This window comes from Pseudochaenichthys georgianus, chromosome 8 (assembly GCF_902827115.2).
Source record: "Pseudochaenichthys georgianus chromosome 8, fPseGeo1.2, whole genome shotgun sequence".
Taxonomy (NCBI): Eukaryota; Metazoa; Chordata; class Actinopteri; order Perciformes; family Channichthyidae; genus Pseudochaenichthys; species Pseudochaenichthys georgianus.
The window spans coordinates 27,888,379-27,916,248 of record NC_047510.2 but is presented as its reverse complement, the minus strand read 5'-3'; the positions used below and the strand labels follow the sequence as shown (position 1 = coordinate 27,916,248).

At 40.7% G+C, this 27,870-nt stretch overlaps 1 protein-coding gene across 1 annotated transcript in view; it reads left to right on the top strand.

The window, feature by feature from the left end:
* Nucleotides 1-27,870, top strand: part of LOC117450603 (alpha-1,6-mannosylglycoprotein 6-beta-N-acetylglucosaminyltransferase B-like) — a 101,530-nt gene that overhangs the window by 25,495 nt on the left and 48,165 nt on the right. Inside the window, 6 exon segments of the mRNA XM_071204082.1 lie at nucleotides 3,157-3,266; nucleotides 5,857-5,930; nucleotides 8,424-8,591; nucleotides 11,861-11,986; nucleotides 11,988-12,026; nucleotides 18,351-18,520. Of these exon segments, the coding sequence (XP_071060183.1) occupies nucleotides 3,157-3,266; nucleotides 5,857-5,930; nucleotides 8,424-8,591; nucleotides 11,861-11,986; nucleotides 11,988-12,026; nucleotides 18,351-18,520 (687 nt within the window).

The window sequence follows — 27,870 nt, the reverse complement described above, 5'->3', positions numbered from 1 at the left end:
GGGTGCCAGGTTCGCCGGTCAGAAAAATCTGTGGCATTAGAGGAATTTTCTATATCGGTAATTTGACAGCCCTAATAAAAAAAGGGTATTGTAGTAATATTATAAATGTACAATATGTCTTACTACTGCGTCTGACAGCAAATGATGGACAATGACAGAAAATGTGTGACGCCTCACCTGACCTGCAGTTTTAAAAGCCTTGTGGGAGTTATGTATTGTCCACTAGCCAAAATACTGCATACATTTTCTTTTTAAATGCACTTTTATATAGCACAGAACATTTGTATTTTCTCAACAATGAGCTCTGTGGATAAACCCTCTGTCATATAGTTTTAACAATCATTTAATTGGCCTCTCAGGGACTAAACTAGAACATGTTACAGTCACAAAGGCCAAATGGTTTTAAAACTTGCTTATCATTTAAAACCATTCTGATACATCGTGGCTTTATATTTTATCTCACTCAGGTGATTAACAAACTCTGCATGACTCAAGGTCAGAGGTTGACCCTGGAGGTTAGTGTGAGATCTTAAGGCAGGAAAAACTCTGCACAACTGGTGTATCATTAAAAAAGTAATTGGGCTGTCCTCCTGCTCCTCAACAGCTGATAGGGTCAGAGTCCCTGCAGTGAAAATATGGGGGGTTCAGAGTGAGACCACAAATGTCTGTCTACACAAGTGAAAGCTTCCGTGTTCCTGCATACTAATCAGTGTGTGTGTGTGTGTGTGTGTGTGTGTGTGTGTGTGTGTGTGTGTGTGTGTGTGTGTGTGTGTGTGTGTGTGTGTGTGTGTGTGTGTGTGTGTGTGTGTGTGTGTGTGCGTGTGTGTGTGTGTGTGTGTGTGTGTGTGTGTGTGTGTGTGTGTGTGTGTGTGTGTGTGTGTGTGTGTGTGTGTGTGTGTGTGTGTGTGTGTGTGTGTGTGTGTGTGTGTGTGTGTGTACTTTAGTGTAATGTATGTCTGTGTGTCTGTATAATTGGCAATTAATTTGAGCTGACCTGCTTGTGTAAAGTATAAAAGAGAAGGTTTGGCTACCACTTGCCTCCTGGGAACCATATGGAAAAATGAAATTGGGGGATTATAAATAAGCTATGCATATAAGCACAGTGAGATTGCTTTTTTTCCTGACACACACACACACACACACACACACACACACACACGCACGCACGCACGCACGCACGCAGCCCCGAAGTAAGCAGTGTTTTAGTGCTTGATCTGGCTCCAAACCACTGTTCCTTTGGACTTTCACGGTAGAAAGCTTTCCACCTTAGACAGTAGAAGACTTTATTTGTTCCCAAGGGTGCAATTTGTAGAGCGGCGTTGGTTCCATTAGTTTGCGTTAGTTTCACGAGTTGCCATGTTCAGAGACCTTTAATGAGAAATGTAAATCCCAAAAATACTACGAGATAACAAGAAAGCTCATTCAAATAATTCATTTATGTGGTTTTTCCTTCTTCATGTAGAACAGGGCAATGATGCAGTACTTCCATCTACAGTATGGCTTTTGGTGTAATATCGTCATCGTTAAACAAAAGTTTGACGTTAAAATTATCTTTTTTCTTCAGCTGCAGCAAGTCAGATGTTAAGCAGAAGGTCTGAATGTGTGTTAAGTCGTGTAAGAACACGTTTAATGAGATCCACCAGTAACCCGGACATCAAGTATTTTTCTTGTCCAGAATACTCTCTGCAGTATTGAACCATTTGCTAAATAATTTATCAAGCAATGTTAATTGAAACTTCTAGCACTCCTAAGCAACATGGGGCAGGATGATTGTTTTGAATGATAAATAAAACGGTTGTTAGTGTGTATTGTTAGTGGCTAGAGCTCCAAAGATTAGTACATCAATGTATTTTAAGATGAGAAGAAAAGTTAAATTTAAACTGATATTAAAAGCAAAAAACTACTGTTTATTCAAATGTGAACTTTTTTCTTAAACTCTACTGTTACAGTAAAGTTAATAAGGGAATATCTTCCACTATTTGCTGACACTTTATAGACCAAACAACTCAAGTGACAAAATAATCTGTAGATGAATTGGTAATGAAAATAGGGCGTTTGGCTTTTGGCACTAGCTTCATTAAGAGTTCTCTGTACGTGCAGTAGATATCTGACGAGGGGATCTGACTTTTAAACACCTTTTGTTGGACACGTATAGGAGTTGTATTTTATTTCTCGGAGATGTTTCTTAAGAAGGTTAAATCATTAATTGACTGAATCCATTAACCATTAATGTAGGTACTGTAGTTGCTGTGCATTCCTAGCATCACATATAAGCTTTGTTTCACAGAGAGATAACATTTGCTGACACGTCCCATCTCCTCCTCTCTTCTTCTCTGGTGTTTGGACCTTGTAGAGCAGATCTTGAAGTATAAGGTGTTGAAATATATTTTGATAACCTTTAGCTGGGGTATAATAAATAACACTTTAACCAACACTGAGTTCCTGGGCTGAACACATTTTGAGATAATATGCTGGTGCTCTGTTTTCATTAGACGTCTTCTCTTTATAATCTATTTTCCCCGTATCTCCTTCTCCGTTGTAAATATTCCTGATTGTTTATCCAACAGCTTTCAGGCCGCAGAGGTCAAGTGCAGTGAAACACAAACCACCTAATTGTCTTTTGTTTTCATTTCTCTCAGGAGACCTGCTTTAATATGCCGAGTAACTTTCCTTATCTTAACAAATAAATTATCTGTCAGTGTTTTTAAAAGCGTCTTTTCGATTTCACGCCTCAACTTCAGGGCAATTAGCATTTCTTCCACTTCTTCATGCTCACTCTGAAGTGTGCAAAAACAACAAATACAGCTGGATTGAAAGACAAATAATTATAGTGTCCTCTTTCTTTCGAAGCCGCCTGATTGCAAGAGAGAATTTAGGACATTACAAGATAGGGCTGCTCGATGATGGCAAAAATCATAATCTCGATTATTTGGGTCAATAATTGATATCACGATTATTAAAAACGATTATCCAAAAAAAAAAAGTAATAATTAAAAGATAATCGTTTTATTTCGATTACGTTGTTTTCGTAATCGTTGCAAGCCATACTCGTAATTGCAATTTAAAATACGATTAATTGAGCAGCCCTATTACGAGAAGGTTGTCGCTGGATATTCTCTTTGTTTGTTTAGATATTCTTTTTGTTTGTTTGTTCAGGATTCAGCCTGTAGGGCTCGTGGAGCGGATCCAGGCGATAGCCCAGAACATGTCCGACATGGCAGGGAGAGTGGAGCAGATCCTACAGCGCAGCATGGCCGGCAACAAAGGTACGATTTAAAAAAAAACACACACCTCAACAAGAGGAATCTTGTCAAAAACATGTTTAGCATACTTTTTTATATTTGAGTGTTGTATGTTTTGTAATAATGGACCAAGAGTCTCTTTAAATAAAGATGATGATGATGATGATGATGATGATGATGATGATGATGATGATGATGATGATGATGATGATGATGATGATGACTACTCTAACTAACCAAAACATGGGTATACCTACTGCCGTTGTTTGTTTTGGTCATCGTGTCTTTGGATTAACTTCAAAATAGATTAAAAAGGATATAATGATAATAACAATAATGATAATAATTATAATGACTATTATCATAACTATCTTAATTATCATAGTTTATCTAAAAATACGATGAAGCTGTCTTGTTATCTGAACATGGACCTGTGGGAATTTTTATTTTGTATTTGTTTTACTTTATTATTTTTATTTTCACCCTGGAAATGGGTGTATATGTGATACATACATATATATATATATATATATATATATAATTGTGGTTGTCTGTGTGAGTATTTAATTACGGAATTATCTTTTTCTTCTTTACCCTGCAGCTGGATGACTAACAGGAGGGCTACCTCTGTATGAACTTTGCTTTCTGCCCTCCCGCTTCTACTACTGTAATTCTGATTGTTTTTAGGATGTTTAAACTGTCTAATTGTTGAAATAGTAGAATACTAATTTTAAATAAAGGAAACAAAGATGAATCCCCCACTGTCTATTTCAAATCCATTCAATCTGAAGACACTTTTCCCTGCTGCCCACATAACTGTCAAGCCTGGATCCAGTCTGCACTTGAATGCACCATCTCTGTGTTCTTGCTGGTTGATCATATAGAACATGACAGATATTATTCACAGCACATTAGCCCTTGGAATAGCAAGCTACTGTGCGTCAGACTGTAGGAGCTCCAGTGCTCCATCGCTGCTGCCCTATCATAACCACACGACTACAGGACGCTTAAATCATGATGACGAATCACGGCCTAGTTAATGGGATCTGGGCCTGTCAGCTTTCTTTATTAGCCTTCACTCCCAATTTCTTTATTGGGCACAGAATAGGAATCCGACAGCGAGTTTAATTCACAATTCAATTCCCCTCCTGTTTCCCGCTACATTGAACTTTATGACTATTGCCCTCACTGTCTCATTGAAATGTATCAGATAATGTGTCTGTTGTCATGATGTCTGCTATCATGTAAGTTAGGCGGATCTGAACCTGGCTACGTTTCGACAGCGGCATGCAATAGCGTTTTTCATCTGTTGTTATCGTGGTAATCAGACAGAATGGCTGGCAATTATTTGCCCCTGTTTGTGCTCTTCGATGCTTGGCAGGAGGCTGGCAGAGCAGCTTCAACTTCTCCTTTAATTAGCCTCACTAGTGCCGGGCTTCAAGGAGAAGAACCGAGGGAAACGGAAGGAGAGGAGACGCAGAGACTAAAAGGAAAGAGAGAGAGAGAACATCGCAACGAGATGGAAGAAGGATAGAGGATTAGGGAGCAAATAAGAGGGGGAGATTGTCCTTTTTCTGAATCATATGCAATCTATCTATAGTAAATCCAGTGAGTGGGTGGGAACAAAGACTTGGCCGTTCAGCCGGGGATGACAAGCTTTTACAGGAGCTTGTTAGCTAGCTCGACTCTCTAATGTGTCTCTTCATCCCAAAGCCTGCATCGAGCTGTAATGTGAAACGAAAACAGACCAAATGCCAAAGGGAGGCACCGTAAAGCCTGTTTGATCAATACAAGCCATGGAGGTCCAAGGCTGTCATTAATTATATGTATTTATTAATATACATTACATTACATTACATTGCATTTAGCTGACGCTTTTATCCAAAGCGACTTACAATAAGTGCGTTCGACCAACAAAATACAAACTTGAAGAAAACAGAATCATATAAGTACATCAGGCTTCATAGAGCAAAAACATTTCAAGTGCTACTCAACTGGCTTTAGATAAGCCAGCCCTTTATTAGTATATAAGTATTTATTAATATACAGTATGGAGCTGGTTGTTGTAATGCAACATTCAACCATACGTTAAATCGGATATATTGACAGAATTTCTAGATATTAACTTATTATATATTATTTGTAAAGCACCTTTCATAGTGCTTGACAAAGAGAAGAAAAATAAATAAAATAAGATAAAATACCATAGTTAATGGAAAAATAATATAACAAATACAAATTAGAATTCAATTAAGAAATGAAAAGAAATGAGAGTTATACAATATAATTGTGATTTATTATTATTATTAACTTTTCTTTTTTCTTTTTTTTTAATTCAAAGGAAATCTTTTTATATAATATTTATATTTTTATAGATTTATTAAACTTTTACTAAACAAAAATTAATAAAGAAGATAAGGGAATACAAAGCAGATACTTTTTTAAAAAAAAATCCTGATAGATTCGATGTCCCTTGCAAGTATTTATTTTTTATTTACATTTGTGTCTGTGCACAAAAAACACAACGATGATATTTTTCTCTGATTTGTCCTGACGTCTGATAGTGTGCTGTCTTTTTCTTTGATAAACAACTTGTACTTTTTCTTCTCTCCAGTCAGGGATGGAACGTTAGCACAATGTGGGACTCCTAAAGACCCCCGTTATCCAGACTGTCTCAGCAAGATGGATGTAAGTTTTCATATCTCACTTAAGTCCAAATCGTTTCACAAAAACAGCGAATAGCCCGTGTCCTTGCCTGGCTCCTCACCTTGGTGCGACATACATTGTGTACAAAAAGATAAGAGGCTTTTTTGGGGAGAACAGGGTTGTCTCAGTGGCAAAGAAAAACACAAAATGGAAAAGATAAAAAAACGACATAGATAGTTTTATAAACACACTACATATTGTATTTATGATTTTATAATATATATAATTTTACAAATTAGAATAAATACAGCAAAACACATTATAAAATGACATTTAAAAACAGGCATGAAAAAGCAAAGATAATAAAATAAACGCAACAGATATAGAATTCATGAATAAAAGCCATACTGCAGTGTGGATATAAACAACGCACTCAAATGCAGCGGCAACAATATACGTTTTTAGTCTAGATTTAAAAGTATTAAGAGTTGCAGCGGACCTGCAGGATTCAGGGAGAATACAGGCAGAAACAAAACAGTATGTCCAAAGTGTTCCTTCTATCAACATTTGGAAATTGGTGAAAAAAACTCAATATTTGAGGACAAAATGTGGGAAAAGAATCTTCCTTCTGTTCAAAACATAGTTAAGCGTAGCTAATGTATAGAAAAGGTGCATATGCAGGGTGCACCTTTTAATATCACAATAGTTCCCAAGCAGAACAAGATTTCTGTCGTCCAGATATCGTGTCTTTTATCTTTCTTGCTTTTTCTGTGCTCTGTACTTCCTGCTTTAGTATAACTAACAGTTTCTGCCGTTTAGTTTTTCTCTTTAACAGAAAACAGCTTAAGTTTCAGTCGCAACATACTGAAGTCCCTTTCTCCTGGGGGGGGGGAATATGGAGGATCCTTTGGCTCCCTACCTTCTTATGACAGCCATCCAGCCTAATGTTAACCAAACCAGACGTTTCCACTAATAACGAGTGCTCTGCTTCCTCCTCTTGCATATCCACTCTTTGCAGCCTACAGTGCATGTCAGAAAATGAGTCATCTTAAATAAAATCTGCCCTCTCTCTTTAATCACGTTACCCTGCCGGATGACCTTGTCAGATTGTTTTGCTGACTTACATTGCAAGACATGAAAACACTCAATTATCTGGAGTACTTGAGCACAGAGTGAGCACAGAGGTTTATTCAGCCAGCTTAACCCAGATATAAATGTAGCTGATGGCTGCATGCAAGCCCGCCTTAACCTGCCATCAGGCCCTGGGGCTGATGGGTTTTGTAGGCCCCCTATTTAAACAACAAATCAAAGTCATTTATAGCCTCGGCAGGCTCTGTGATCGCACTTCTCCACTCTGCTCTACGCGCGCCTGGTCCTCTCCTCCAGATGAGTGACGTATCGGGCCTCCCTCATGTATTTGTCCGGTTGCCGTTGGCTCCCCTCCACGTAGCAAGTCCTCGTCGTCCTCTCCATCTCCTCCAACAGATAATGTCCCTCCTGTCTGGTTTTCCTCTCCCGCTACTCTATCGCTATCAGAACCAGACTTGGCTCCGAGGCCCCGCGGCCGGCACCGCTGCCGCTCGGTACAGAACTCATCTGTCCTTCCTCCTCATCCTGGCCTACAGGTTTAAAATAACCTGTAAGCTTCGGCATTTTGTGTAATAGCTGCTTGTCTCAAAACTCCTTTTCCCTCAACAATTTCCTTTGCCGAGCGCCACTCTCAAACTTTTTCTTCTCTGACATTTTCTCCTAAACAATCTTCATCCGTCACTCAATCACTCACAATTTGAATAAGTGAGTTTGTGTATTTTTGCGTTTGTGTGTATTGTGTTTGTTTCCCGGGGAAAACACTCACGAGAAACACCGGCTGTTGTTATGCCTGCTGTGACGCCAAGTTACTCCGTTCTCCGCTTGTAATTATGCCGAAGCTTCAAAGCTGTATTTATCATCTGAATTTGCCGAAACAAGTTTAATATTCTGAAAGCCAAGACTTTGTTTAATTGAGATCAGATGAAAACAAACTGTAACGGACCCTGCCGTGTTATCTATGATTACTATACGCCTTACATTCATAATTTCAGTGGAGGGAGGGGAACAGCAGAGTGGCGAGGGAGAGCTGTCTTCTTCCCTTTAAAAGCTTCAAAAATGGATTTATCGTGTGATTTTGGAAATAAAAGTTTCATATTATGAAAGCCAAGACTTTGTTTATTTAAAAAATCTGAAATAAAAAATGTATTAAAAAATAAATAATTATTGACTCATGATAGGCCCCCAATCTCCGTAGGCCCCTGGGCTTCAGCCCAGGTCAGCCCGTGCATTAAGGCGGCCCTGGCTGCATGTACCTTACAGTAAAGGACCAGAGGCATCACATTAAAGATAAATGTGAGAGTGAAAAATAATAACATGAAATTGCCCATTCAGTTTCAAAATTATAAGAGGACACACAGATTTCTTTTAAGGCAATCTCTAGTCAAATATAAATATGTTCGTAAAGTATACTCCTTAGAGACAGAATTGTGTTTGTTTGTCTTCCAGTGGATGCGCGCTCGTTGGACGTCGGACCCTTGCTATGCCTTTTATGGTGTAGACGGCTCCGATTGCTCCTTCCTCGTCTACCTGAGCGAGGTGGAGTGGTTCTGCCCTCCATTAATCTGGAGGAACCAGACTGCTGCACCCACCTTGAAGCCTCTGCCCAAAAAACAGGTAACCACGATAAGGCAAACCGTGGGGTCGGATTGCCCTAAACCTGAATTATTTCTAATGGCCAGCAGGGGGCAACTCCGCTACTTGCAAAACAAATCTATTTGTGTGGAAGTCTATGAAAAACTACTACTTCTCACTTGATCTATTACCTCAGTTAATCTTTTATATGAATAGTTTGATGTAAATTATGGTCCAACTTAGAATGAAACAATAAAGCATCATATGCTAATGTTTTAGCCACCTGAAAATGTCTCATGTTACTACACTCATGTTAAATGACAAAACAATATTTTAAAAACCCTAGTCACACTACCAATAGGTACCATTGAAGTGACTGTGATATTTTTTGATACAGCCTATGCACGTAACACAACATTTCGTTTTTTCGGACAACAATACAGTACGCTGAAAGGAAAAGATAGTAACAGAGCAACATTTTGACGTATAGGTCAAATAATAACTGCAGTCTAAGTTCCCCACAAGCACAAGCACCCAGGGACATGGCCTGTTTCCCAAGTGTTGTCCAACAATGAGCAAATACCTGTCTCTGCACTAGAGACTGTTGTGTCATCTCCTGTCCGGTGTGAAGAGAAAATCCTGGGGAAAAGAAAAAGGTCTTTTTAAATGTTCACCTGAGAGTTCGAAAAGGCCAAGGTCCTGAAACAAGTTAGGAGACACATCGTATTTTACATAGTTCACATGCCAACAAAGGTTTAGGCAAGGAATGAGGTATACATCTGAAACTAAACTGCCAAAAAATGTTCTTAATCAATTGAGCATTCAAAATGAAGAAGAAAAACAGAAAGAACAGAATGCTAAAACACCAATATGCCTACTATGCCTATGTCGATTTTGTAGCTTGACACCGATGCTGCTGAGTGCTTTAAACATATTCTCCAAGTACCAGCAGAGCATTTATCACTTCATTTCCTGATACATAGCTCCTGGGAGATTCTAAATACCCACTGCGGATCGTCCCCTAGAGGTGCTGCCTGTCACTCCTAGTTTTCTTTGCTTTTCCGCATCATTCCCTTCTTGTTTTCTGCATCAACACATGATGCATTGTCCTTACATTCACTCCTCACGGTTTATCCCACCATTAGCCCCCCCACCCCTCCACTCTTTCTCCCCAGAGTAACGTACAGCCGGCACAACGAGCCTTGTTGTGAATTCATTCTGCAGGTCTACCTTCTGCTCTAATTACCAGCCTGTATTCACTGAGACTAATCCCAAGGCCTCCCCTAGGTCCTCTGCATTTCGCTGTGCCGCACACCGAGTGCTCCTGAGAGCCACCATTCCCCCGCAGTGTGAGAGTACAGTTCAGCTCTGCACATTGATTTTGTCTCCGAGAGGATCTTGTGTAGTCGGCAGTCGTTTGGGTGCACCAGGTGCTCCCCCATGCAGTAACTCCATTGATTAATACCGGTGCGCTGGCGATGCAGTGATTATGGCGGGCAGAGGAGCAGATGTAAAATGAGAACAGACTATTTATGAGGCTGATCCAGGAATCCCTCAGGCAACGTGTCTGAGAGGCCTAGCCGCAGGGCATCAGTAGATAACAGGATATGACAGTCTCCTCTCGTAAATAGGAAAAACTTCAAAAAACAGCCTAATAATGAAGTTTTTGAGTGTCCCACCATCCCTGCTTCAGGCTATGTTATACATCTGAATAAGAGCCTGTTGTTTTGTGTTTTTCGGTGTAAAACTTCTGGACTAATGCTACTGGTGTGCTTCTTGTATGCTGCTATCATTTATTGTTTTTTGCCTGTCGGAAAGCCTTTTGAGTACTGTTATTATTAGGGCTGTAGCACATATTAATGTTCTATAAGAATTATGATTTGAACTTGAACAATAGACACATAATACAAGGGTTTTTTGAGTAGGTTAAAAGAGAGTATCAGTAAAAAACTGCACTTGAAAATAATAAACTGTTTTTGTTTCCTTTTTGAAAAAACAACGTTTGAAGCGACAACAATCCCAATAAATTAAGTTGCCACGAGGCTAAACTTGGCTCATGCTGTGACACCTTCCAGAGAAAAGTCCGTACTAAAGGTAACGCTTACGATGTTTAATAAAGACAACAACACGTTAACCCAGGTAGGACCAAACGGTCAACAGAGAATATCAGAGCTGAGCCCACCCTCTTTGTCATCAACAAACCCCACAACAGGTGCGCTTAATGCCATAAACTACACCCATGTGACAAGTACCAGAAGTGGCCAATTACAAATCTGGTTGTTGTTTGTAATTATGTTAATAATAGAACAACAAACAACGGCTTAATGAGCTTTTTGGCTCTTAAATATTTTTCTCTTATTGAATTACCCTGAAACCAGCAGAAAGGCAGAATACTCTTTGATATTTTTGTTTTCATTGCAAGAAATATTCAGATGAATTCACCATATTTAACAGCATCGCATGTTTCTCTCATATTGGCAGCCACAGCAACGATTTAACATCTCACTCGCTTGCTACTTAAACTCCTGCATTTCCCCACAGGGATTAATAAAGGTCCATCTTATCTTACCTTATCACTAGTTCCTCACTTTCCATTGTTGACTCTTTCTAGTGGCATCTTTTTAATTTGACTTTCGTTTATATTGTTTTTAACATCAGGGGGCAGCATCCCAATGTGGTTGTATTGTTGGCTTGAGCAGAAGCATAATGGCAATAAAGTATCTCATCATAAAGAAATAAGACTTTGGGGCCATCGGACAGCTTATTGGCTAACCCTGACGGCCCATAGGCGGTGTTTGCTGCCAAGTACGCAGGTTTGACTCCTGAGCCATCAGAACATTTCAGGTGATGAAATCCGCTGTATCTCCCTATTCCAACAAAGGTGCTCTCGGGCCCAAAAATATCTTTATAAGAAAGAAGAAGAAATGAGACTTTGGTGTAAAAAAATAAGCCACTGTATTCTGTACATTTCCTTTCCAGTCATATCCACACCCCACACACACTCACACACTCAAATCCAGCACCAGACACTTTGTACGCTGCTATGGGCAATCTTGCACTAATGCACATTTCTCAAAGCTATTGAAGTGACTGTTATTTTGTATATTTTGATTGATTGTTGTGCTTTTATTCATGTCTTAATGTGTGCATATGTATACATGTGTCTGTTGATTGTGTGTATATGGGATATACATATTTTTTAATATATTTGTAGTATTGTATTCGGGATCGTGGGACACGGAATTTCGATTTCTCTGTCCACACAAACTGAATGATTGACAATAAAGTTGACTTTGACTCCTGTCTTCCAGGCTGTCTTCCAGTCTGACGTCGGGGCTCTGCTGGAGCAGGTGGGCACGGGGAAGGAGTCCCTGAGCTTCATGAAGAGGCGCATGCGCAGGATGTCGGCGCAGTGGGCCTCCGCTGCTCGGCGGCTGGGATGACAGGCTGCGCAGCCACTGGAGGGAGCAGAACAGGGTGAATATGAACCACACACACACACACACACACACACACACACACACACACACACACACACACACACACACACACACACACACACACACACACACACACACACACACACACCCACACACACACACCCACACACACACACACCCTCACACACACACACACACACACACACACACACACACATACACACACACACACACACACACACACACACACACACACACACACACACACACACACACACACGAGTATCTTCTGCACACATCAGAGGATGAACGCTTGGGAAAAGAAAACAAGTCCTGTGTTGTGGTTTCAAACAGACTTCAGATGACAAACCAGTAAAAAGTACTTTTTCTCAGTTTCAACTTTCTTGTATTTCTGTAACTCTGGACACATATTACTCTATTCCAAATGTAGGCATAACAGAGGGGAAAAACACTTTCAGTACAGGATGTTTTGGATCACAACATCAGACAGTCAGAGTCCTTTAATGCCCACCAGCAAGGCTGCTAAGCATCCAGAACAGCTGTGAGTGTGTTGGACCAACATGTTCTTTTGCAGCTACTTGGATGATGAGATGCAGACAAAAGCCTGTAATGATGAAACTAGCTGGCATTGATTGGCTTTAGTGCCCACTGACATTTTCAGGGACATTTCCACAAAGCCTGAAACAGCGCTGCTATCAGACATACGTGACATTAGATCTAGAGTTCTTTTGTTGATGTTTGATGTATGGATTACCCATAATTCTTAGTGTATTGCTCAAATATTCTGCCACAGGGGTACTAGCTATTGCCTGGAGCTGCTCAGTTTGTGTGCTCCAGAATTAAGTGTTATACCTGTTGCTAGACTCTCAACCAATCAATGAGGTCGGTTGGTGTCAGACCCACACAGATTATAAGAGTATGAAATTGAAAAACAACCATAATGTGAGAAGCTTTTACCGTGGTTCTCATTTATACACAGCATAAGGTTCCTTAGCACTCTCTTCTATGTGGGATACTGTCATGACTAACACCTTAACATCTTGGCACACAACAACCTTGTGATGACACCTTATTTATAGCTCGACATAGGTGAGCAGAAGATGGGAGCATACTGTATCGTCATTTGAAAGATGGAGAACTTCACACCCGGGAAACACGTGTGAACAGTACTGTATGTACAAGAGTACAGATCAAAGAATCTACAATAATTATATTGAGGATTTAAACAAGGAGTGATGCAGAAAAAGACAACTTCTCGACGATTCAATCCAAGAAGCCTGATTTGACTGCCAATATCAGAGATTAATAGCCGAATTGGCAGGAAAACGTTGTTACTATTATTACTCTTTGTTAAACAAGGACCATGCATCACAAAATAATATTCTCAAAAAGAGAAGGGATGGTTTGGACTTTATGAAACAAAGGATAATTCCAAATTGGCTTTAAAGGGGGGCTTAATGATCGGTTTTTAAATGAAAAAACAGCTGCTTTACTAACCGGAGTTGTGGGGTTGGAAATAATTGGGAAACAGGCAGGGGAAATGTAATGGAAGAAGATCCTGTTGCATTATGGGAAGCGTAGGATCTAGTGTTTTGGGATCTGACAGGTCAGGATGGCTCAGCCTCTGTTTGGATGTATGTCGTTATTCTTTTTTTAAACTTTTATTTCTGGGTGATAACATGATGGAGGTATGACATTTAATTTCTAGATATAATCATTTGTAAAACTGTCACCAAGCTGTATTCATCCATAGAGGTAATTTCCCCCCTCTTTACATCATGTATTATTGTGGTTAACTAGCTCTCCTTGGTGTTTAATGTCAAAGCCAGCACCCCCCCCCCCCTCCTTTTTTTAAATGCATTGATCAACCATACATTTTCTGCGCGCAGAGCGATAGACACACTATGAGCTAGCAGATGGTATATTGCTTTTTGATGTTTGAACACTTGGCAAAAGATTTCATTTAATTTCAAACCTTTATTTATACAGTTAAATCCCATTGAGATCATTGATCTCTTTTTCAAGGGAGACGGCTGCTCAAGTAGTTCCACATGAAACATAAAAACATAAATAGAACAACAAAAGGACATCATACAGCATCATTTACATAATTATCCACATAAACAGGTACAAATAGCTTCCGATTGAGTAGCATCCAACCGAGCTTTAAAAACATTTAGTGGCACCAGATTGTTCAGTTTCCATTTAATTTGCAGACTATTCCAAGACAGAGGAGCTGCACATCTAAAAGCTGTCTTCCCTAAGACAGTCCTAGCAGTTGGCACATTTAATAAAACCACAGCATTCGATCTCAGGCAGTAGCCACTTACAATTTTCCGAGAGATCAGGGAGCAGATGTAGGATGGAAGTTTCCCTAACATGGCTTTGTATATAAAAATGTACCAGTGACTGAGCCTCCGTACAGTTAGTGAAGGCAAACCAGCCCTTGCATACAGGGTACAGTGATGGGTTAATGCTTTACAGTTTGTCACAAATCTCAGTGCACTGTGATACGCAGCATCTAACTTGACCAGGCAATGGGCAGGTGCATTCATATAGACCAGATCCCCATAGTCCAGCACAGGTCAAAGGTCACAGAGCCTTTTCCTGGCCTCAAGCGAGAAACAGGACTTGTTCCTGTAGAAGAAACCTAGCCTAACCCTCAGCTTTTTAAGCAGGTTATTGACATGAAGTTTAAAAGTGAGACTGTTGAAAACAACAGAGAAAGAACCACACAATTGGAAGAAAGGTTAGAAGGCACTTTTATGCTTTTTGGGGGTTTTCCCCTAAATCCCAAAGTTCCCCCCCTGCCTGAAACGCCTCCATTGGACTCCTTAGTTGACTTCCGTAACACCGTGACATCACTATGTAACACTCGTGCTTTTATTGGCTAGCGCTCCAACACATTTTACATTATAGGCCATGAGGTGAGACATCTCTAAGCGATTGACCAATCCCAACAGAGCCGACCAGCTAACCAATCAGAGCAGACCGGGCTCTGGTTTCACACAGAGGGTGAAAAGGAAGGAACACACGTTGAACTCAACACATGCCAACAGCACTGCAGGGAGGAAATGTACAATAACCTAAACATTTCTATACGTATGAAATAACTCAACTTCTCCAAGGGTATTTTGTGTATCTTTCACCTGATCCCCATTCATTCCTTACATCTGGGACATGTTTGCATGCATGTCTCTGCAGGGATTATCAACTCAATAAAGCACAGTCATTATATTTAGTCATTGCTTCAAAGCGGCTGAGGACAGTTGTGTAGATCTCCGTTTAAACAAACCAATAAGATGTGGACAGCTCTGCTCAAATCCCTCTGTCGCCGAAAAGCAGCTTGATATTCCAAAAGCTGAAATGAAAGACATGCATTTGTACCGTTTTGCTTTTTGTAAATTAGCTGACAGTATCCTGTGTGTTTGTTTTTCAGTTGGACGACTCAAAGCACATTCTGTTAATAACAATTAATGCTTCCTCGCAACTGGGGGGCGGGCTTTTGTTTGCTGTAATGATTTGTTAGACAGTAATAGTTACTGTCCGGTAACCAGACCCTGCAGGCTCGGCTTCCGTCGCAGAAACACTGAGTGCTGTTGAGAAAACACAAATTGTTTTCACAGACGAGCGATGGAGAGTCTCTGGTCAACCTCTCTGTTTTCGGCTTCCTGTTCTGTCTCCCTATTAGTGATCCATATTCAAGGTCTACTTGGTAACCATGAGATACTGTATGTGAGTAAGACATCGTTAGTGTTGTGTTTTATACGGTTGTTTATGAAACCTGAATACCAACGCGACATGATGATGAATGACCACACAAAGCTTCACAAAGGTTAAAATCATACCTGCAAATGTCGCTTTAGCTGCTGGTGCTGCCTTTCTCTTCAGCAACATGCGTATTGCCCATGGCGTGTCAGCTGAAGTGGATTATTGTGCACATTGTTCTCTGGGTCGGTATTGGAACACCTTGAACAGGAGTAAGACACTATACACAAGGGAGACACTCATGCCTTGTTTTCAGCCTCTGTTATTCGAACACCTGCAAACAAGGACGATTAAATATGACTTGATTAGCACTTTTAAGGGCACCATTGATGAATAACATAATATGTAATTGCTTGTCCATATGTGTTTGTGTATCTGGAGTGCCTAAAAACCGTAAAACTGTTTAATAAGACAACCCAGTTTAGGCTTTGACTACCTCATCAGAAAACAAAGGACTCTGCAGGCCATTAGGATGCGGCTACCCTTCCTATATCACAGGGGTGTCAAACTCAAGGCCCGGGGGCCAAATCCGGCCCGCGACTTCATTTTATGTGGCCCCGCAAGAGCTTGCAAAGAATATAATACGTTTATTATACGGTTACATGCCACTTTACAGAAGCAGGTTGCCCATAAACTACATGTCCCACAATGCATCTTGTTTTGTGACATGCGCACTGAAGACACTTGCAATTATTTGCCCTGGACTTCTGCTTTCAGACGTAGTTAATTAGGAAGTTATTACCCTATCCAATAATAATCCAATTCAGAGGCAATAATGTCATATAATACATTATTTTATATATATTATACATTTATATATGTATATTTATATAGTTACAACCGGCCCTTTGAGTGCAACCATAATGCTATTGTGGCCCGCGATGAAATTGAGTTTGACACCCCTGCTATATCACATGAAGGCTTATTAAAATATATAGACCACGATATGTGAGTTCCTCCGCCCATGCCTGGAGAACTACCTTTCCAAAGGGAGCCATCATTTTACAATTGGAGGGTGAATACAGATACGTTTACACAGACAGTTTGAGAATATAATGTGTTGTTTGAATCAATCAATCAATCAAGTTTTATTTATATAGCACATTTATAAACGATTTTTGGTCGAGCCAAAGTGCTGTACATATAATAAAAATAGCCTACAGTAGAGACACTTTACAGCAAATACAACTGTCAAAAGTACACATATCTGTGCCATGTTTTCTATTAAAACCAAACTGGTTGTCAGCTGTGGTAATTTCCTTTCCAGCCTATCCAACATAATTTTTTTGGAGAGAATGCTAGCTAAAGCAATGGGTCTGTAATTATCAATGGCATTAATCTTCCCAGCTGTATCCTTGATGACTGGTAGCACAGATAACATGGAATCTGGTAAGACACCATGATTAAGGAAACCAGTAAGACACAGAGCAAGAAGAGGAGCAAGCTTAAGACTGGCATGTGCATTAAAAAAGTATTTGTACGTTTATTAAAAATAAAATTAAGGGTTTTGTTTTTTTAAATGCTGCCATCTGTTAAGGAATCTAATTTCATTACATATTTGACAGCCTAGAAGTTCCACCCTTTCCCAGCAGCAATTAAAACGCTTGTGAATCGTTCTGCATATCAATTAGCCCTCAGCAGGTCAGTTTCATTTCAAGTCGATGATTGTATTTCTCAGGAGTTGAGTTGGTGTGACTTTGCTGTCACTCTTCCTCCTCGCTTTCATTAGACACACGATTCTATTTCAAATCTGCTCACCGATCCATACCAAATATCTGAATGTATTCATATGTGAAACCTTCTGGAGCGTCAGTGAAAATTGCTCTCACTAAATCTCAATTATTCAACACACGGAACCGTGAATATAAAAATTAAAACATGAAGGAAATAAGGCTCTACAAACGTGGTTCTCAACCTCTTCAAGCCCCCCCCCCCCTACCCCTTTAGCATCGATCAACCATACAGAGCGATGGACACACTATGTGCTGGCAGATGGTATATTGCTTTTTGATGTTTGGCAAAAGATGACTGTTGAAAAAAATTGAGAAAGAACCAAACAAGTTCAAGAAAGGTTAGAAGGGAATTTTATGCTTTTTGGGGGGTTTTCCCCTAAATCCCAAAGTTCCCCCCCTGCCTGAAACGCCTCCATTGGACTCCTTTGTTTACTTCTGTAACACCGTGACATCACTATGTAACACTCGTGCTTTTATTGGTCTAGCGCTCCAACACATTGTACATTATAGGCTATGGGGCGGGACATCTCTAAACGATTGTCCAATCACAACAGAGCCAGCCAACTAACCAATCAGAGCAGACTGGGCTCTGGTTTCAGACAGAGGGTGAAAAGAGGTGCTGTAGCACAAGCATGAGAAAAAAAAGCACTTGTCGAATATAATAAAGCATGCAAACATGTCACAGTAGACGCATAACATACAATTATGAACCATAACATTTGAATAATAAGTCCTCTTTAAAACAAAAATGCTCACAGTGCATTAACAAAACCAAGCGCTGTGGTGCTCTGAACACTTTCCATTTTTCTTGACTTATCTCCTTTTCATTTTGCATTTAGATTCTCGTTCATGTGGGTTTCCTGACAGAGGAGTCTGGGGATGTCTTCAGCCCCAAAGTGCTGAAGGGGGGTCCTCTGGGTGAGATGGTGCAATGGGCCGACATCCTCACAGCCCTCCATGTGCTTGGGCACAACCTCAAGATCTCATTTTCCCTCAAGGAGCTTCACGGGTGAGTTTGCAATTAAATTATTCCTCTCTGATCATGATTTGTTCTCACTTGCTTTCGGCAGAACTACTGCAGTCAATGTGCAACACTGTCTCTCCCATCCAAATGTAATGTGAGATATTCAGGGCATCAGTGCAGGGACCATCCGTTGTTTCATTATTTTTGGCTTATTTGTTGAGTGAAATTGCTTTGCTGTTCGTCCTGCAAGCTCTGCAAGTGATCGGCTGCCGCGGCGCACTCTATTGCAGATCACCCTCGGCCACACAGATAAGCTATCTCTCCTTCTTGCAGAGTGTTGTTTCAGGTCAAGCCCTCGGGCTTGACAGCATCTCTACAGTTTGTGCACCTCCCTCCTGCCACAGCTCACCAGAGCGATAACGGGCTTGTCGCTAGTCATCAAAAACATAAGTGCATATGCCAGTGGAGAGACACACATATTTACCCAACGTGCCTTACAGTCACACCGAAAAGACGGTTTCATCTAAAAATAAAAGATTATTGATTGTGACACTGCAAGGTGCAAAAAGATGGCCCCATATGGGTCCAGTCCTTTCTGCCTGACACTTTTCTCGACGCCGTCATCTTTCAGAAACGCTCGGGCTTCACGCTGGCTGGTCAGGAAAATGACTGTGTGTACAAGAGAGCTGTCGATTGTTTTCTGCCTGTGGGTGGTGTGAAGCCGGAGCAGACATGGCTGATGATAATGGGGGCTTGTTATCGAGCCCTGTATCATAGCTACAGGGCAGAGTTGAGGGTGTTGATGAGTTAGAGCTGCCCTTTGATCTTACATTTCCACCTGTGATGAAAAGCTGCTTTGATAAAGGACTCTGGTGCGGTGAGGAAGATGCCGCAGCGGGAATGCATCGGCTGCGTGCGCTATTATTTACCCCACTAATTGGTGTCATGGTTTATTGAATCACTGAGGTCCGTCTCCCTTAGGAATACCATCAGGAATGTTGGACTGGCCTTACAATATCCAACATATAAATACTGTGTGTGTGTGTGTGTGTGTGTGTGTGTGTGTGTGTGTGTGTGTGTGTGTGTGTGTGTGTGTGTGTGTGTGTGTGTGTGTGTGTGCGTGCGTGCGTGTGTGTGTGTGTGTGTGTGTGTGTGGCCTAGCATTACTATAATTGTGGGGACCTAAATCTGTTTACACAGTCACGTGTGGGGACTCGCCGCCCTTATGGGGACAAATTGGAGGTCCCCATAAGGGGAATCATTAATTTTAGGGTGAAGACTTGGTTAGGTTTAGGGTAATGGTAAGGTTAAGGGTTAGTGTTAGGCATGTGTTGGTTATGGTTAAGGTTAGGATAAGTCTCCTGGAAATGCATGTAAGTCAATGTAATGTCCCCTGAAGTGATGTATACATGGTGTGTGTGTGTGTGTGTGTGTGTGTGTGTGTGTGTGTGTGTGTGTGTGTGTGTGTGTGTCTTTATTGAGATATTTCATCAGTACATTTATATAAGAGTGCATGGCGTTCCACTCAGGCTGATATTAGACCCTTTGCATCAGGAAATGAAATGCTCAGCCTTAGAGAAAATGTAATGAAAGGCTGAAATTGAACCCAAGTGGATTTATCAGGCGCAGACCATATTCCCCCTCCCCACTAAACACAACCCAGTGTACATATCCCACTCTTTTTTTATGGCCATCTCAAATTGACCAGTTAATGGCAGATGCGGAATATCCATAAATCCCTTTTCTCTGGCTGTTAATGAATCGAAAAAGGGAACATTTCTCGCCATCCCGACTCTCCCACACGCTATCAAATGGACATCGTTATGTGGATTGTGCTCCCACAGATTCCCTCAGGCTCGTATCTATTTACATGTCCTACTCTTCACTTTCACACACAGGCATTGAAAAAAGGAGCTTAATATCTCCGAATGGCCTGCTGCGGTTCTTACTTGGACAGGATTGTTGATATGTTTAGCGTCTTCTCAGACAGACAGATTAGCCTCAAAAGGAGCTTACTTACGGTGGGTGTCAAGCTGTTGGTTTGCAGCATGTAATTGCCTCTGATTGGCAACAATCATGCTCTCTGGTGGCTTCACTGAGTAGTCACTTTGGCTGTCGTCTTTCCTTTGCTGTCCTGCTTTGAGAAATCAGTTATGCTCCGACATCTTTACTACCAGATCCTGCAGATGCTCCACTGAGGTGCTGCCTCTGAACAAGTCTTCTCGTTTTCCACACACTGCAGAATGTCTTCGAGGGATTCACTGATCCAACTCTTTTTGAAGTAGTGTGGTTGTGATTGTTCAGTTAATGTAATTATTGTACATCAGCCGGTTGTAGGGCTGAGAGAAAATCAAATATCATGTTTGACAAAATAGCTCAATACCCGCAAATGTGATTTTGATTAATAATACTCATAAATGTGGAGTATAATGACCAAGTGGGTGAAGACAAATAATAGAGCAGCTTGTAAGTTTAAATTACATACATTTGCTGTAATGCAGCCTTTAAAACCATTATTCCATATTATCATATTCAGAGTCTAAGACAATATTTGGTCTGATACCACAATATTATGTTGATTTACCACTTTTCACTGTGGCATTAGTCCTACATCTAACATGATGTGCTGCTGGTGACAATGGCAAATTATGTTAACAACATTTGGAAAAAGGTCTTGGAAAGAAAGCTGATCAAAGGACGTACATCCCCTGATACAGTATGTACCAACCAATGAGGATTGTGGTGTGTATTCCCAACAACTATTGGATGTATACCCATGACATGTCTTACCACATAAAGAAAACGTTTAATAACTTGGATGAGCCCCCTGACTTTTGTACTTAACAGGTCAAAACATTTAATTTGTTTCACACATTCGGTTAGTGACCTGCAAAACAAAAGACACTCAAGGGCTAATTAACAAGCCTACATGCTTAAAAAAGCTGGTGAACGTGTTAAACATCACCCCTGCTTAACTCCCCCCATTTCAGCACGCAGTGTGAGCATGTTAGCATGCTGATAGCTGCATTTAGCCTAATTACAGTCTCACAGAGCTTCTAGCATGGCTGTAGACCAGTGTTTCTCAAACTTTTTCATACCAAGGACCACTTAACCAATAAAAAAACACTCGCGGACCACCTAACTCCACAAATATCCAAAAACACATCGTTTTTTACAAATCGCCTGAAAATGGTACAAACAAGTGGCCACATGTGTGATGAAGGTGTTGCGCTGGGCTATATCATGCAATGAAACTTAAGCTCGCTCCATTGCGGAGATATTCCCGCGAGAGTGCGGAAAACTTAAATGTATTTATTTATTTCAAATGGGAAATTTTACCAATATACTCACGGACCACTAGGGGGCGCTCGCGGACCACCAGTGGTCCGCAGACCACACTTTGAGAAGCACTGCTGTAGACGCTTTCCCTGCATTATAATACTATACAATAATAACTTGTTCCAATACATAGTATGTCAAATGCAGTGTGCCAAAAACACAGCAGAGATTAAACTGTGAAATTCAAAACACTTCCAACTCTCTTATTGACTTGCATCTTTAAGGGCATATGTTTAAAGGTGGGGTAGGTAAGTTTGAGAAACCGGCTCGAGATACACTTTTTGTTATATTCCATGGAATGGTCTTAACATCCCGATAGCAATGAATATCTTCAGTGCTTTGACAAAAAATCCATAACAAAATGTCATCTGTGGAAGCCGTAGTACTGTAAAAAGCACGACCAATCACCTGGCTAAAGTAACTGGATGGCCTACCTGCCTGTCAGCCTTCCATCTGTGCACAAACTTATCTCGTGCCCTCATTGGTCATGTGCGCGTTCGTGTGTGTTGGAGGAGGGGCTCTGTAAAGAAGTGGCAGATTTTCTCCGGCTGTGTATTTTCAAATTCTAGCGCACTCGAGCTGGTTCTCAAAATGACCTACCCCACCTTTAACTGCAGGTCAGAGTCATCAGCAAAAACGAATCATTTTATAATCTTTTCTGGCTAAAGATTTCCCTTTGACAGGAAGTGGGTCCTGCTGTCCTGGATTTAATGTAATTGAGGTGGAGACAGAAGTGTTTGTGAAATCACTTCTGTCAGTAACTCCGGCACCTGTCGCAGAGTGATAGGAGGACCCTGGGAATTCTGCAGAGCGGCAGAGACAGCTGTCACTTCTGCTTGGGGATCTCATCCCCACCCAGAGCGACACGGGTAATTAGCCAGCGACAGAGCAGGGCGTCTTGACACCTGAGGATCGGTGGATGGGGGGAGGACGGAGGGAGAAAGGAGAATCAGGAGGGTGGAGGTATAGCTGCAGTCTGTCAGGTTTAGAAAGCTCTGTCTGCAAAGTGAAGTGTCTTTGTGATCCAGAGATGGGTCTCTGTTGGCAAAATACTGAATGTACTCTTCCAATATCAGAGTAGCACATAATAACAAAGGCCCTACGTAGCTGTATATGTAACAGGATGTATGATTACATAGAAGAGCGTCAGGACACAGTGTTTTAGGCATATGATAGCTATGAGACAACGATTAATATGATGATTCAGCGTCTAGGGAGATAGACATATGACAAGCATGATCATTTCTGACGTGGGTCTTAGCTAATCTAAACTGAACATTGTATACTGCTTTGAACCGGTATAGGCTCTGTGCACAAGATGGCGTCTATCAACTTCCGGGGGCTGGGTGTGCGGCAGAGTACTTCCGGTTTGAGTACAGAGTTTTGACAGCTTGACAGTTTGACAGTTTGTTATGTCACACCCATAGACTAAATGGACGTAGTATCCGTGACGTCACCCATAGGATTCTGCAGAGTTGCCGTGAAGCAGAGATGGAGTACTCGAGTCCTGGACTCGGACTCGAGTCGGACTTGAGTGCCGATTTTCGGGACTCGTGACTCGACTCGGACTCGCGCACTGATTGACGCGACTCGGACTTGGACTCGTGAATTCTCGCACAGGATGACTTGGACTCGGACTCGTGAATTCCCCCCCCCCCCCACGATGACTCGGACTCGACTCGTACATTGACGCTCCGACTTGGACTCGGACTCGGACTCGTGAATTCCCCCCCCCCCCCACGATGACTCAGACTCGACTCGTACATTGACGCTCCGACTTGGACTCGGACTCGAGCACATTTTCTCTGGAGTCTGATGTCCTCTATCCTGTATGGCGAGTTCACGTACTGGGCCCCGCTATTCCAGTCTAGAGATGTCTACAGACACACCCCGCATCATGCTGTATGCTTTCACAAATTCTGCTTCCACATTGGAAAAGAGCAGCGCAAAATGCTCGTTATGTGGAAACAATATAGAAGAGAAGGCTCCGTAACACATTACTCTAAGGATCGAGTTCAGACATATAGGCTGTCTTGAACACTATCATCAGAGTAACGTGATCTAATCAATAAATAAAGATTCAGCCGATAACGAAAGCACATACTTAACATGCAGAATGACGTCATTTTGCATGCTAAGTAGCCATGTGCTTTCTGGGGATAAATCTTTATCGGTAAACTGATTTAACCCGTAAAAGTTCCTTCAAAATAAGAGTCCCGATCTTATTACTATCAAAATAAAAGTACAAAACGAAAACTTTACCATAGGAAAATATTGGCATACAAATATAATCACTTCTCTAAAAGGTAACTCATTTTAAATATAGTTTATTTATATATAATAATAATATTAATATTAGAAATAAGCTTTATATTTGTATAGCACCTATTACAAGAATTGTAGCCAAACTCACTTCACAGCAGTTCAATAGACAGGATAACAGCAATGTAGAGGAGCAGCTACATTTCAAAACATATATCCACGAAGATTAATACATGAAGACTTGTGACTCGGACTTGACTTGGACTCTTCTTAAGTGACTCGGAATTGGACTCGGACTCGAACACAGGTAATGATGACTCGGACTCGGACTCGACTTGGACACTCCTTGGGTGACTCGGACTTGGACTCGGACTCGAAGAGTGGTGACTCGAGGGTGACTTGGACTCGTGAATTGGTGACTTGACTACAACACTGCCGTGAAGCCCTTAGTAGGCGGAGTCGGCCACTAATGGCTCGACTGCAACGTCAGAGTCTAATCCCGCCTGCTCCAAATAAGGGCAAAGAGGCGGAGCCGAGGCGGGACCTGCTGCCTCCGAACTGGAAGTAAACAGAGTAAAACAGTAAAACAAAATGTCAGTCATTTTACATTTAGGACACTGCTTCAATACAACACAGACAAATGAGAAAGCTCAGAGCAAGCTGATCAGGCAAGTAATAGGTGTGGGAAAAGGCTAAACCATGTCAGGTTGTCAGTCACATCACAGAAGTTCTGCTGTTTGGAATACTGTAATTTAAGGACATTCAAACAGATACGCTTGTATAGCCTGTCTCAGCTCTCTCAATGTATTATCTTATATTATAACTACATAAAAGTTGGCGTGACATTGAAGCAGCGACCCTGCTGTAGTTCCTTTATAGCATAACGTTAGCATTTAGCTTTTGGCGATTAGATTTATGATTAAAAAATAATAAAAGTAGAGTAGACATGTGGAGATTATCCGGCTGAACAAAACGTGCATTTATCTAACAGGTTCGTTTTCCACAGGTCTTATTTCGAGCTACTTTCCAAAATCCTATGGAGAATCCTATGGAGAAATCCCATTTTGTCGAGGGAACCCATGCGTAGCTTACTTCCGGGTAAATACGTCATCCCTGCACCACTTTTCAACGACACAATTACTCTGTAGCTATGTTAGTTTGACAATAAATAACCTTGAACCTTGAACTCTATAGGGCAAGGCAAGTTTATTTATATAGCACCTTTCAACACAAGGCAATTCAAGGTGCTTTACAAAAATGAAAGACATTCAGACAAAGGCATTTAAAAACAGTAAAAGATAATAAAAGAAACATTAAAACTAAAAATACATGAATAGAAAGTACATGAATAAAAAGTTACAGTGCAGTTTAAGATATGAATAGTTCACACAGAAGTTCCACTTTACTGATGAACACAACGGCTCAGTTTCAATTAAAAGCAGCGACAAAAAGAAAAGTCTTCAGCCTGAATTTAAAAGTAGTAAGAGTTGCAGCGGACCTGCAGGTTTATAGGTCTATATCCTATAGAGGATTTAAAGAGTGAATCAATGCAAATGTATGTAAATAAATGTAAAACAATATATGATGTAGCCAAAAACAACCCAACCTAGTCTCACAAAAAAACGTGTAATAACTACGTTGGTCCACAACGTAGGACGTAGTATTTCTACAAAAACGCCTCTGAAATTGTAAGATCCCTACGTTTTTTTTCACCATTCATTCCGATGGCTGGCGTCTATGTCACGTGATCTTCACATTTCTCCCTGTAGAAAAAAAAAACATGGCCGAACTTCGTTTTATTCTCGGTGTAAAATGCCTATTTTAAAGTTAGTTTGACCATTAAAATGCGTTTTGATGTCATTTGATGCGAGAAATATGAGTTGTTATTTCAGATTATGTGTGCAGTGGATGTACATGATCTTTAGTTTGCTAGTTATTACGAAGATTACTTCAGGAAATGGTGTCTATACAACGTCTTCATTGTTACCAAGGTGGTTGCTAGGGACGCTGCTATCAATATTATTTCTGTTATGTTGTGTAACTGTTTAATGGTGTAATCTTTATTGCTACCCCCTTCCCCGTCAAAGTATAGTGTTGGTCCACAGCGCAAACATATTAGCTTAACAAAAAGCTCAGGCTAAGAAGCTAAGCTAACATGAAATACATGCATACCAAGTTACTGCTAACAGTGTAGTTCCCCTATATAAACGTTACATTCATAATCAAATGAGACAATCTGCAAGAGAATTAGCTATATTTTGTTATTCTTAATGCTTGTCATTCACACGTTGAGAAAAGACGGACTCCACCGCCCGGACCTAACGGAGCCGCAGTGGGCTAGCTCCGGGACGCCGGCTGGAGCTAGCCCCCTGCGGCTCCGTTAGCTCCGGCGGCCACCACTGGGATAATTGGGTCCCCTATTAACATTTGCTCCCGTTTAGCATTATGGGCGTCATAGCCATAGACTATAAAAGTCTTACCCAAGGCTGAATCATAAACTAAAATGTATATGTATGCATAAAGGGTTACGTCCTTAGCTGGCTAATACGTAACAAGCTAAGCTACCAAGCACACAAACACCTGCGAACGGGGTTAACATGTATAATATTATCATTTTAGACTTCTTGGAAGTTCTGTTAGTACATTCAAGCGCACAGTACAACATTTTAATTGTCTGGTATTTGTAACAATATTCCCTAAAAGGCACAATCACCACGAACACGGCTAAAGCTAAAGGGTCAAGTACAGTACTATGACTAACTAACGTTGTAGCCTCTATGGTTGTAGCCTAGCAGAGTGGACAAGTTGCTGTTAGCTGACAGTGAGGCATGTACGTGTCCATCAACGTGACCACGCCCTAATTTATGCAAAAACTTTAAGACCTAATATAAATAAAAGGGTCGTGTTACAAAACAATTCACTCACAGATTCATAATCATGAAGGTGGAATCTAACTATATCGATAATAATATTTATTGCATCCATCTCTACTGAACGTTTTCGTTTTTCCCACAATTAGAAGTTGCCAGTATTAAACACATTGGTGTTATCAAATGTAAAACATATAATTAATAAATGGGTGAAAACCGCTTGTGTCCATAATGGGCATTAATATACCCACATGACAGCTCATTGTTACTTTGTAATTCTACTCCACTACAATTCAGAGGTTAACCTGGTATTTTTACTCCACTACACTTATTTGAGTTACTCTGCAGATTCTGATTAATGATGTGAAATATAAACAACCCATAAATCAGACTTTAGTTACACCTGAGTAAAATTCAGGTAAGATGATTGTCAAGTGCCAACAATCAAGAGAGATATTTGATAGTTGGTGCTTGAGAAGACTAAACGTTTATCTGCAATTGACATGAATGGAAACGAGTAATAAAGTATATTCATTACTCGTTATTCTCTACTAATAGTTAATTAAAGACTGTATATTATGGCTATTTTGCACATCCCTTTCAAGATTTCAAGATTTTCTAAGGTTTATTGACATATCATATACACAACTACAGTGTAGTTATGCAATGAATGAAAATCTTGGGTCACAGGTTCCTCAACAGCGCATTACAAGACATCTATCAATATGTGTGTATATACCTCCACCATTAAACTGTCATATTCTGCACATTTCTTATTCTATCTACATACATAAGAGTATAATTCATATGTATAATATCAGTTAAAATAAGTGCTTCAACATAGTTAACATTGCAGCAAAGCAATATATTAGATGTTAAGTACTTTGTCAGGCTTAATATTTATCTGTAGATAGATACCCCCAA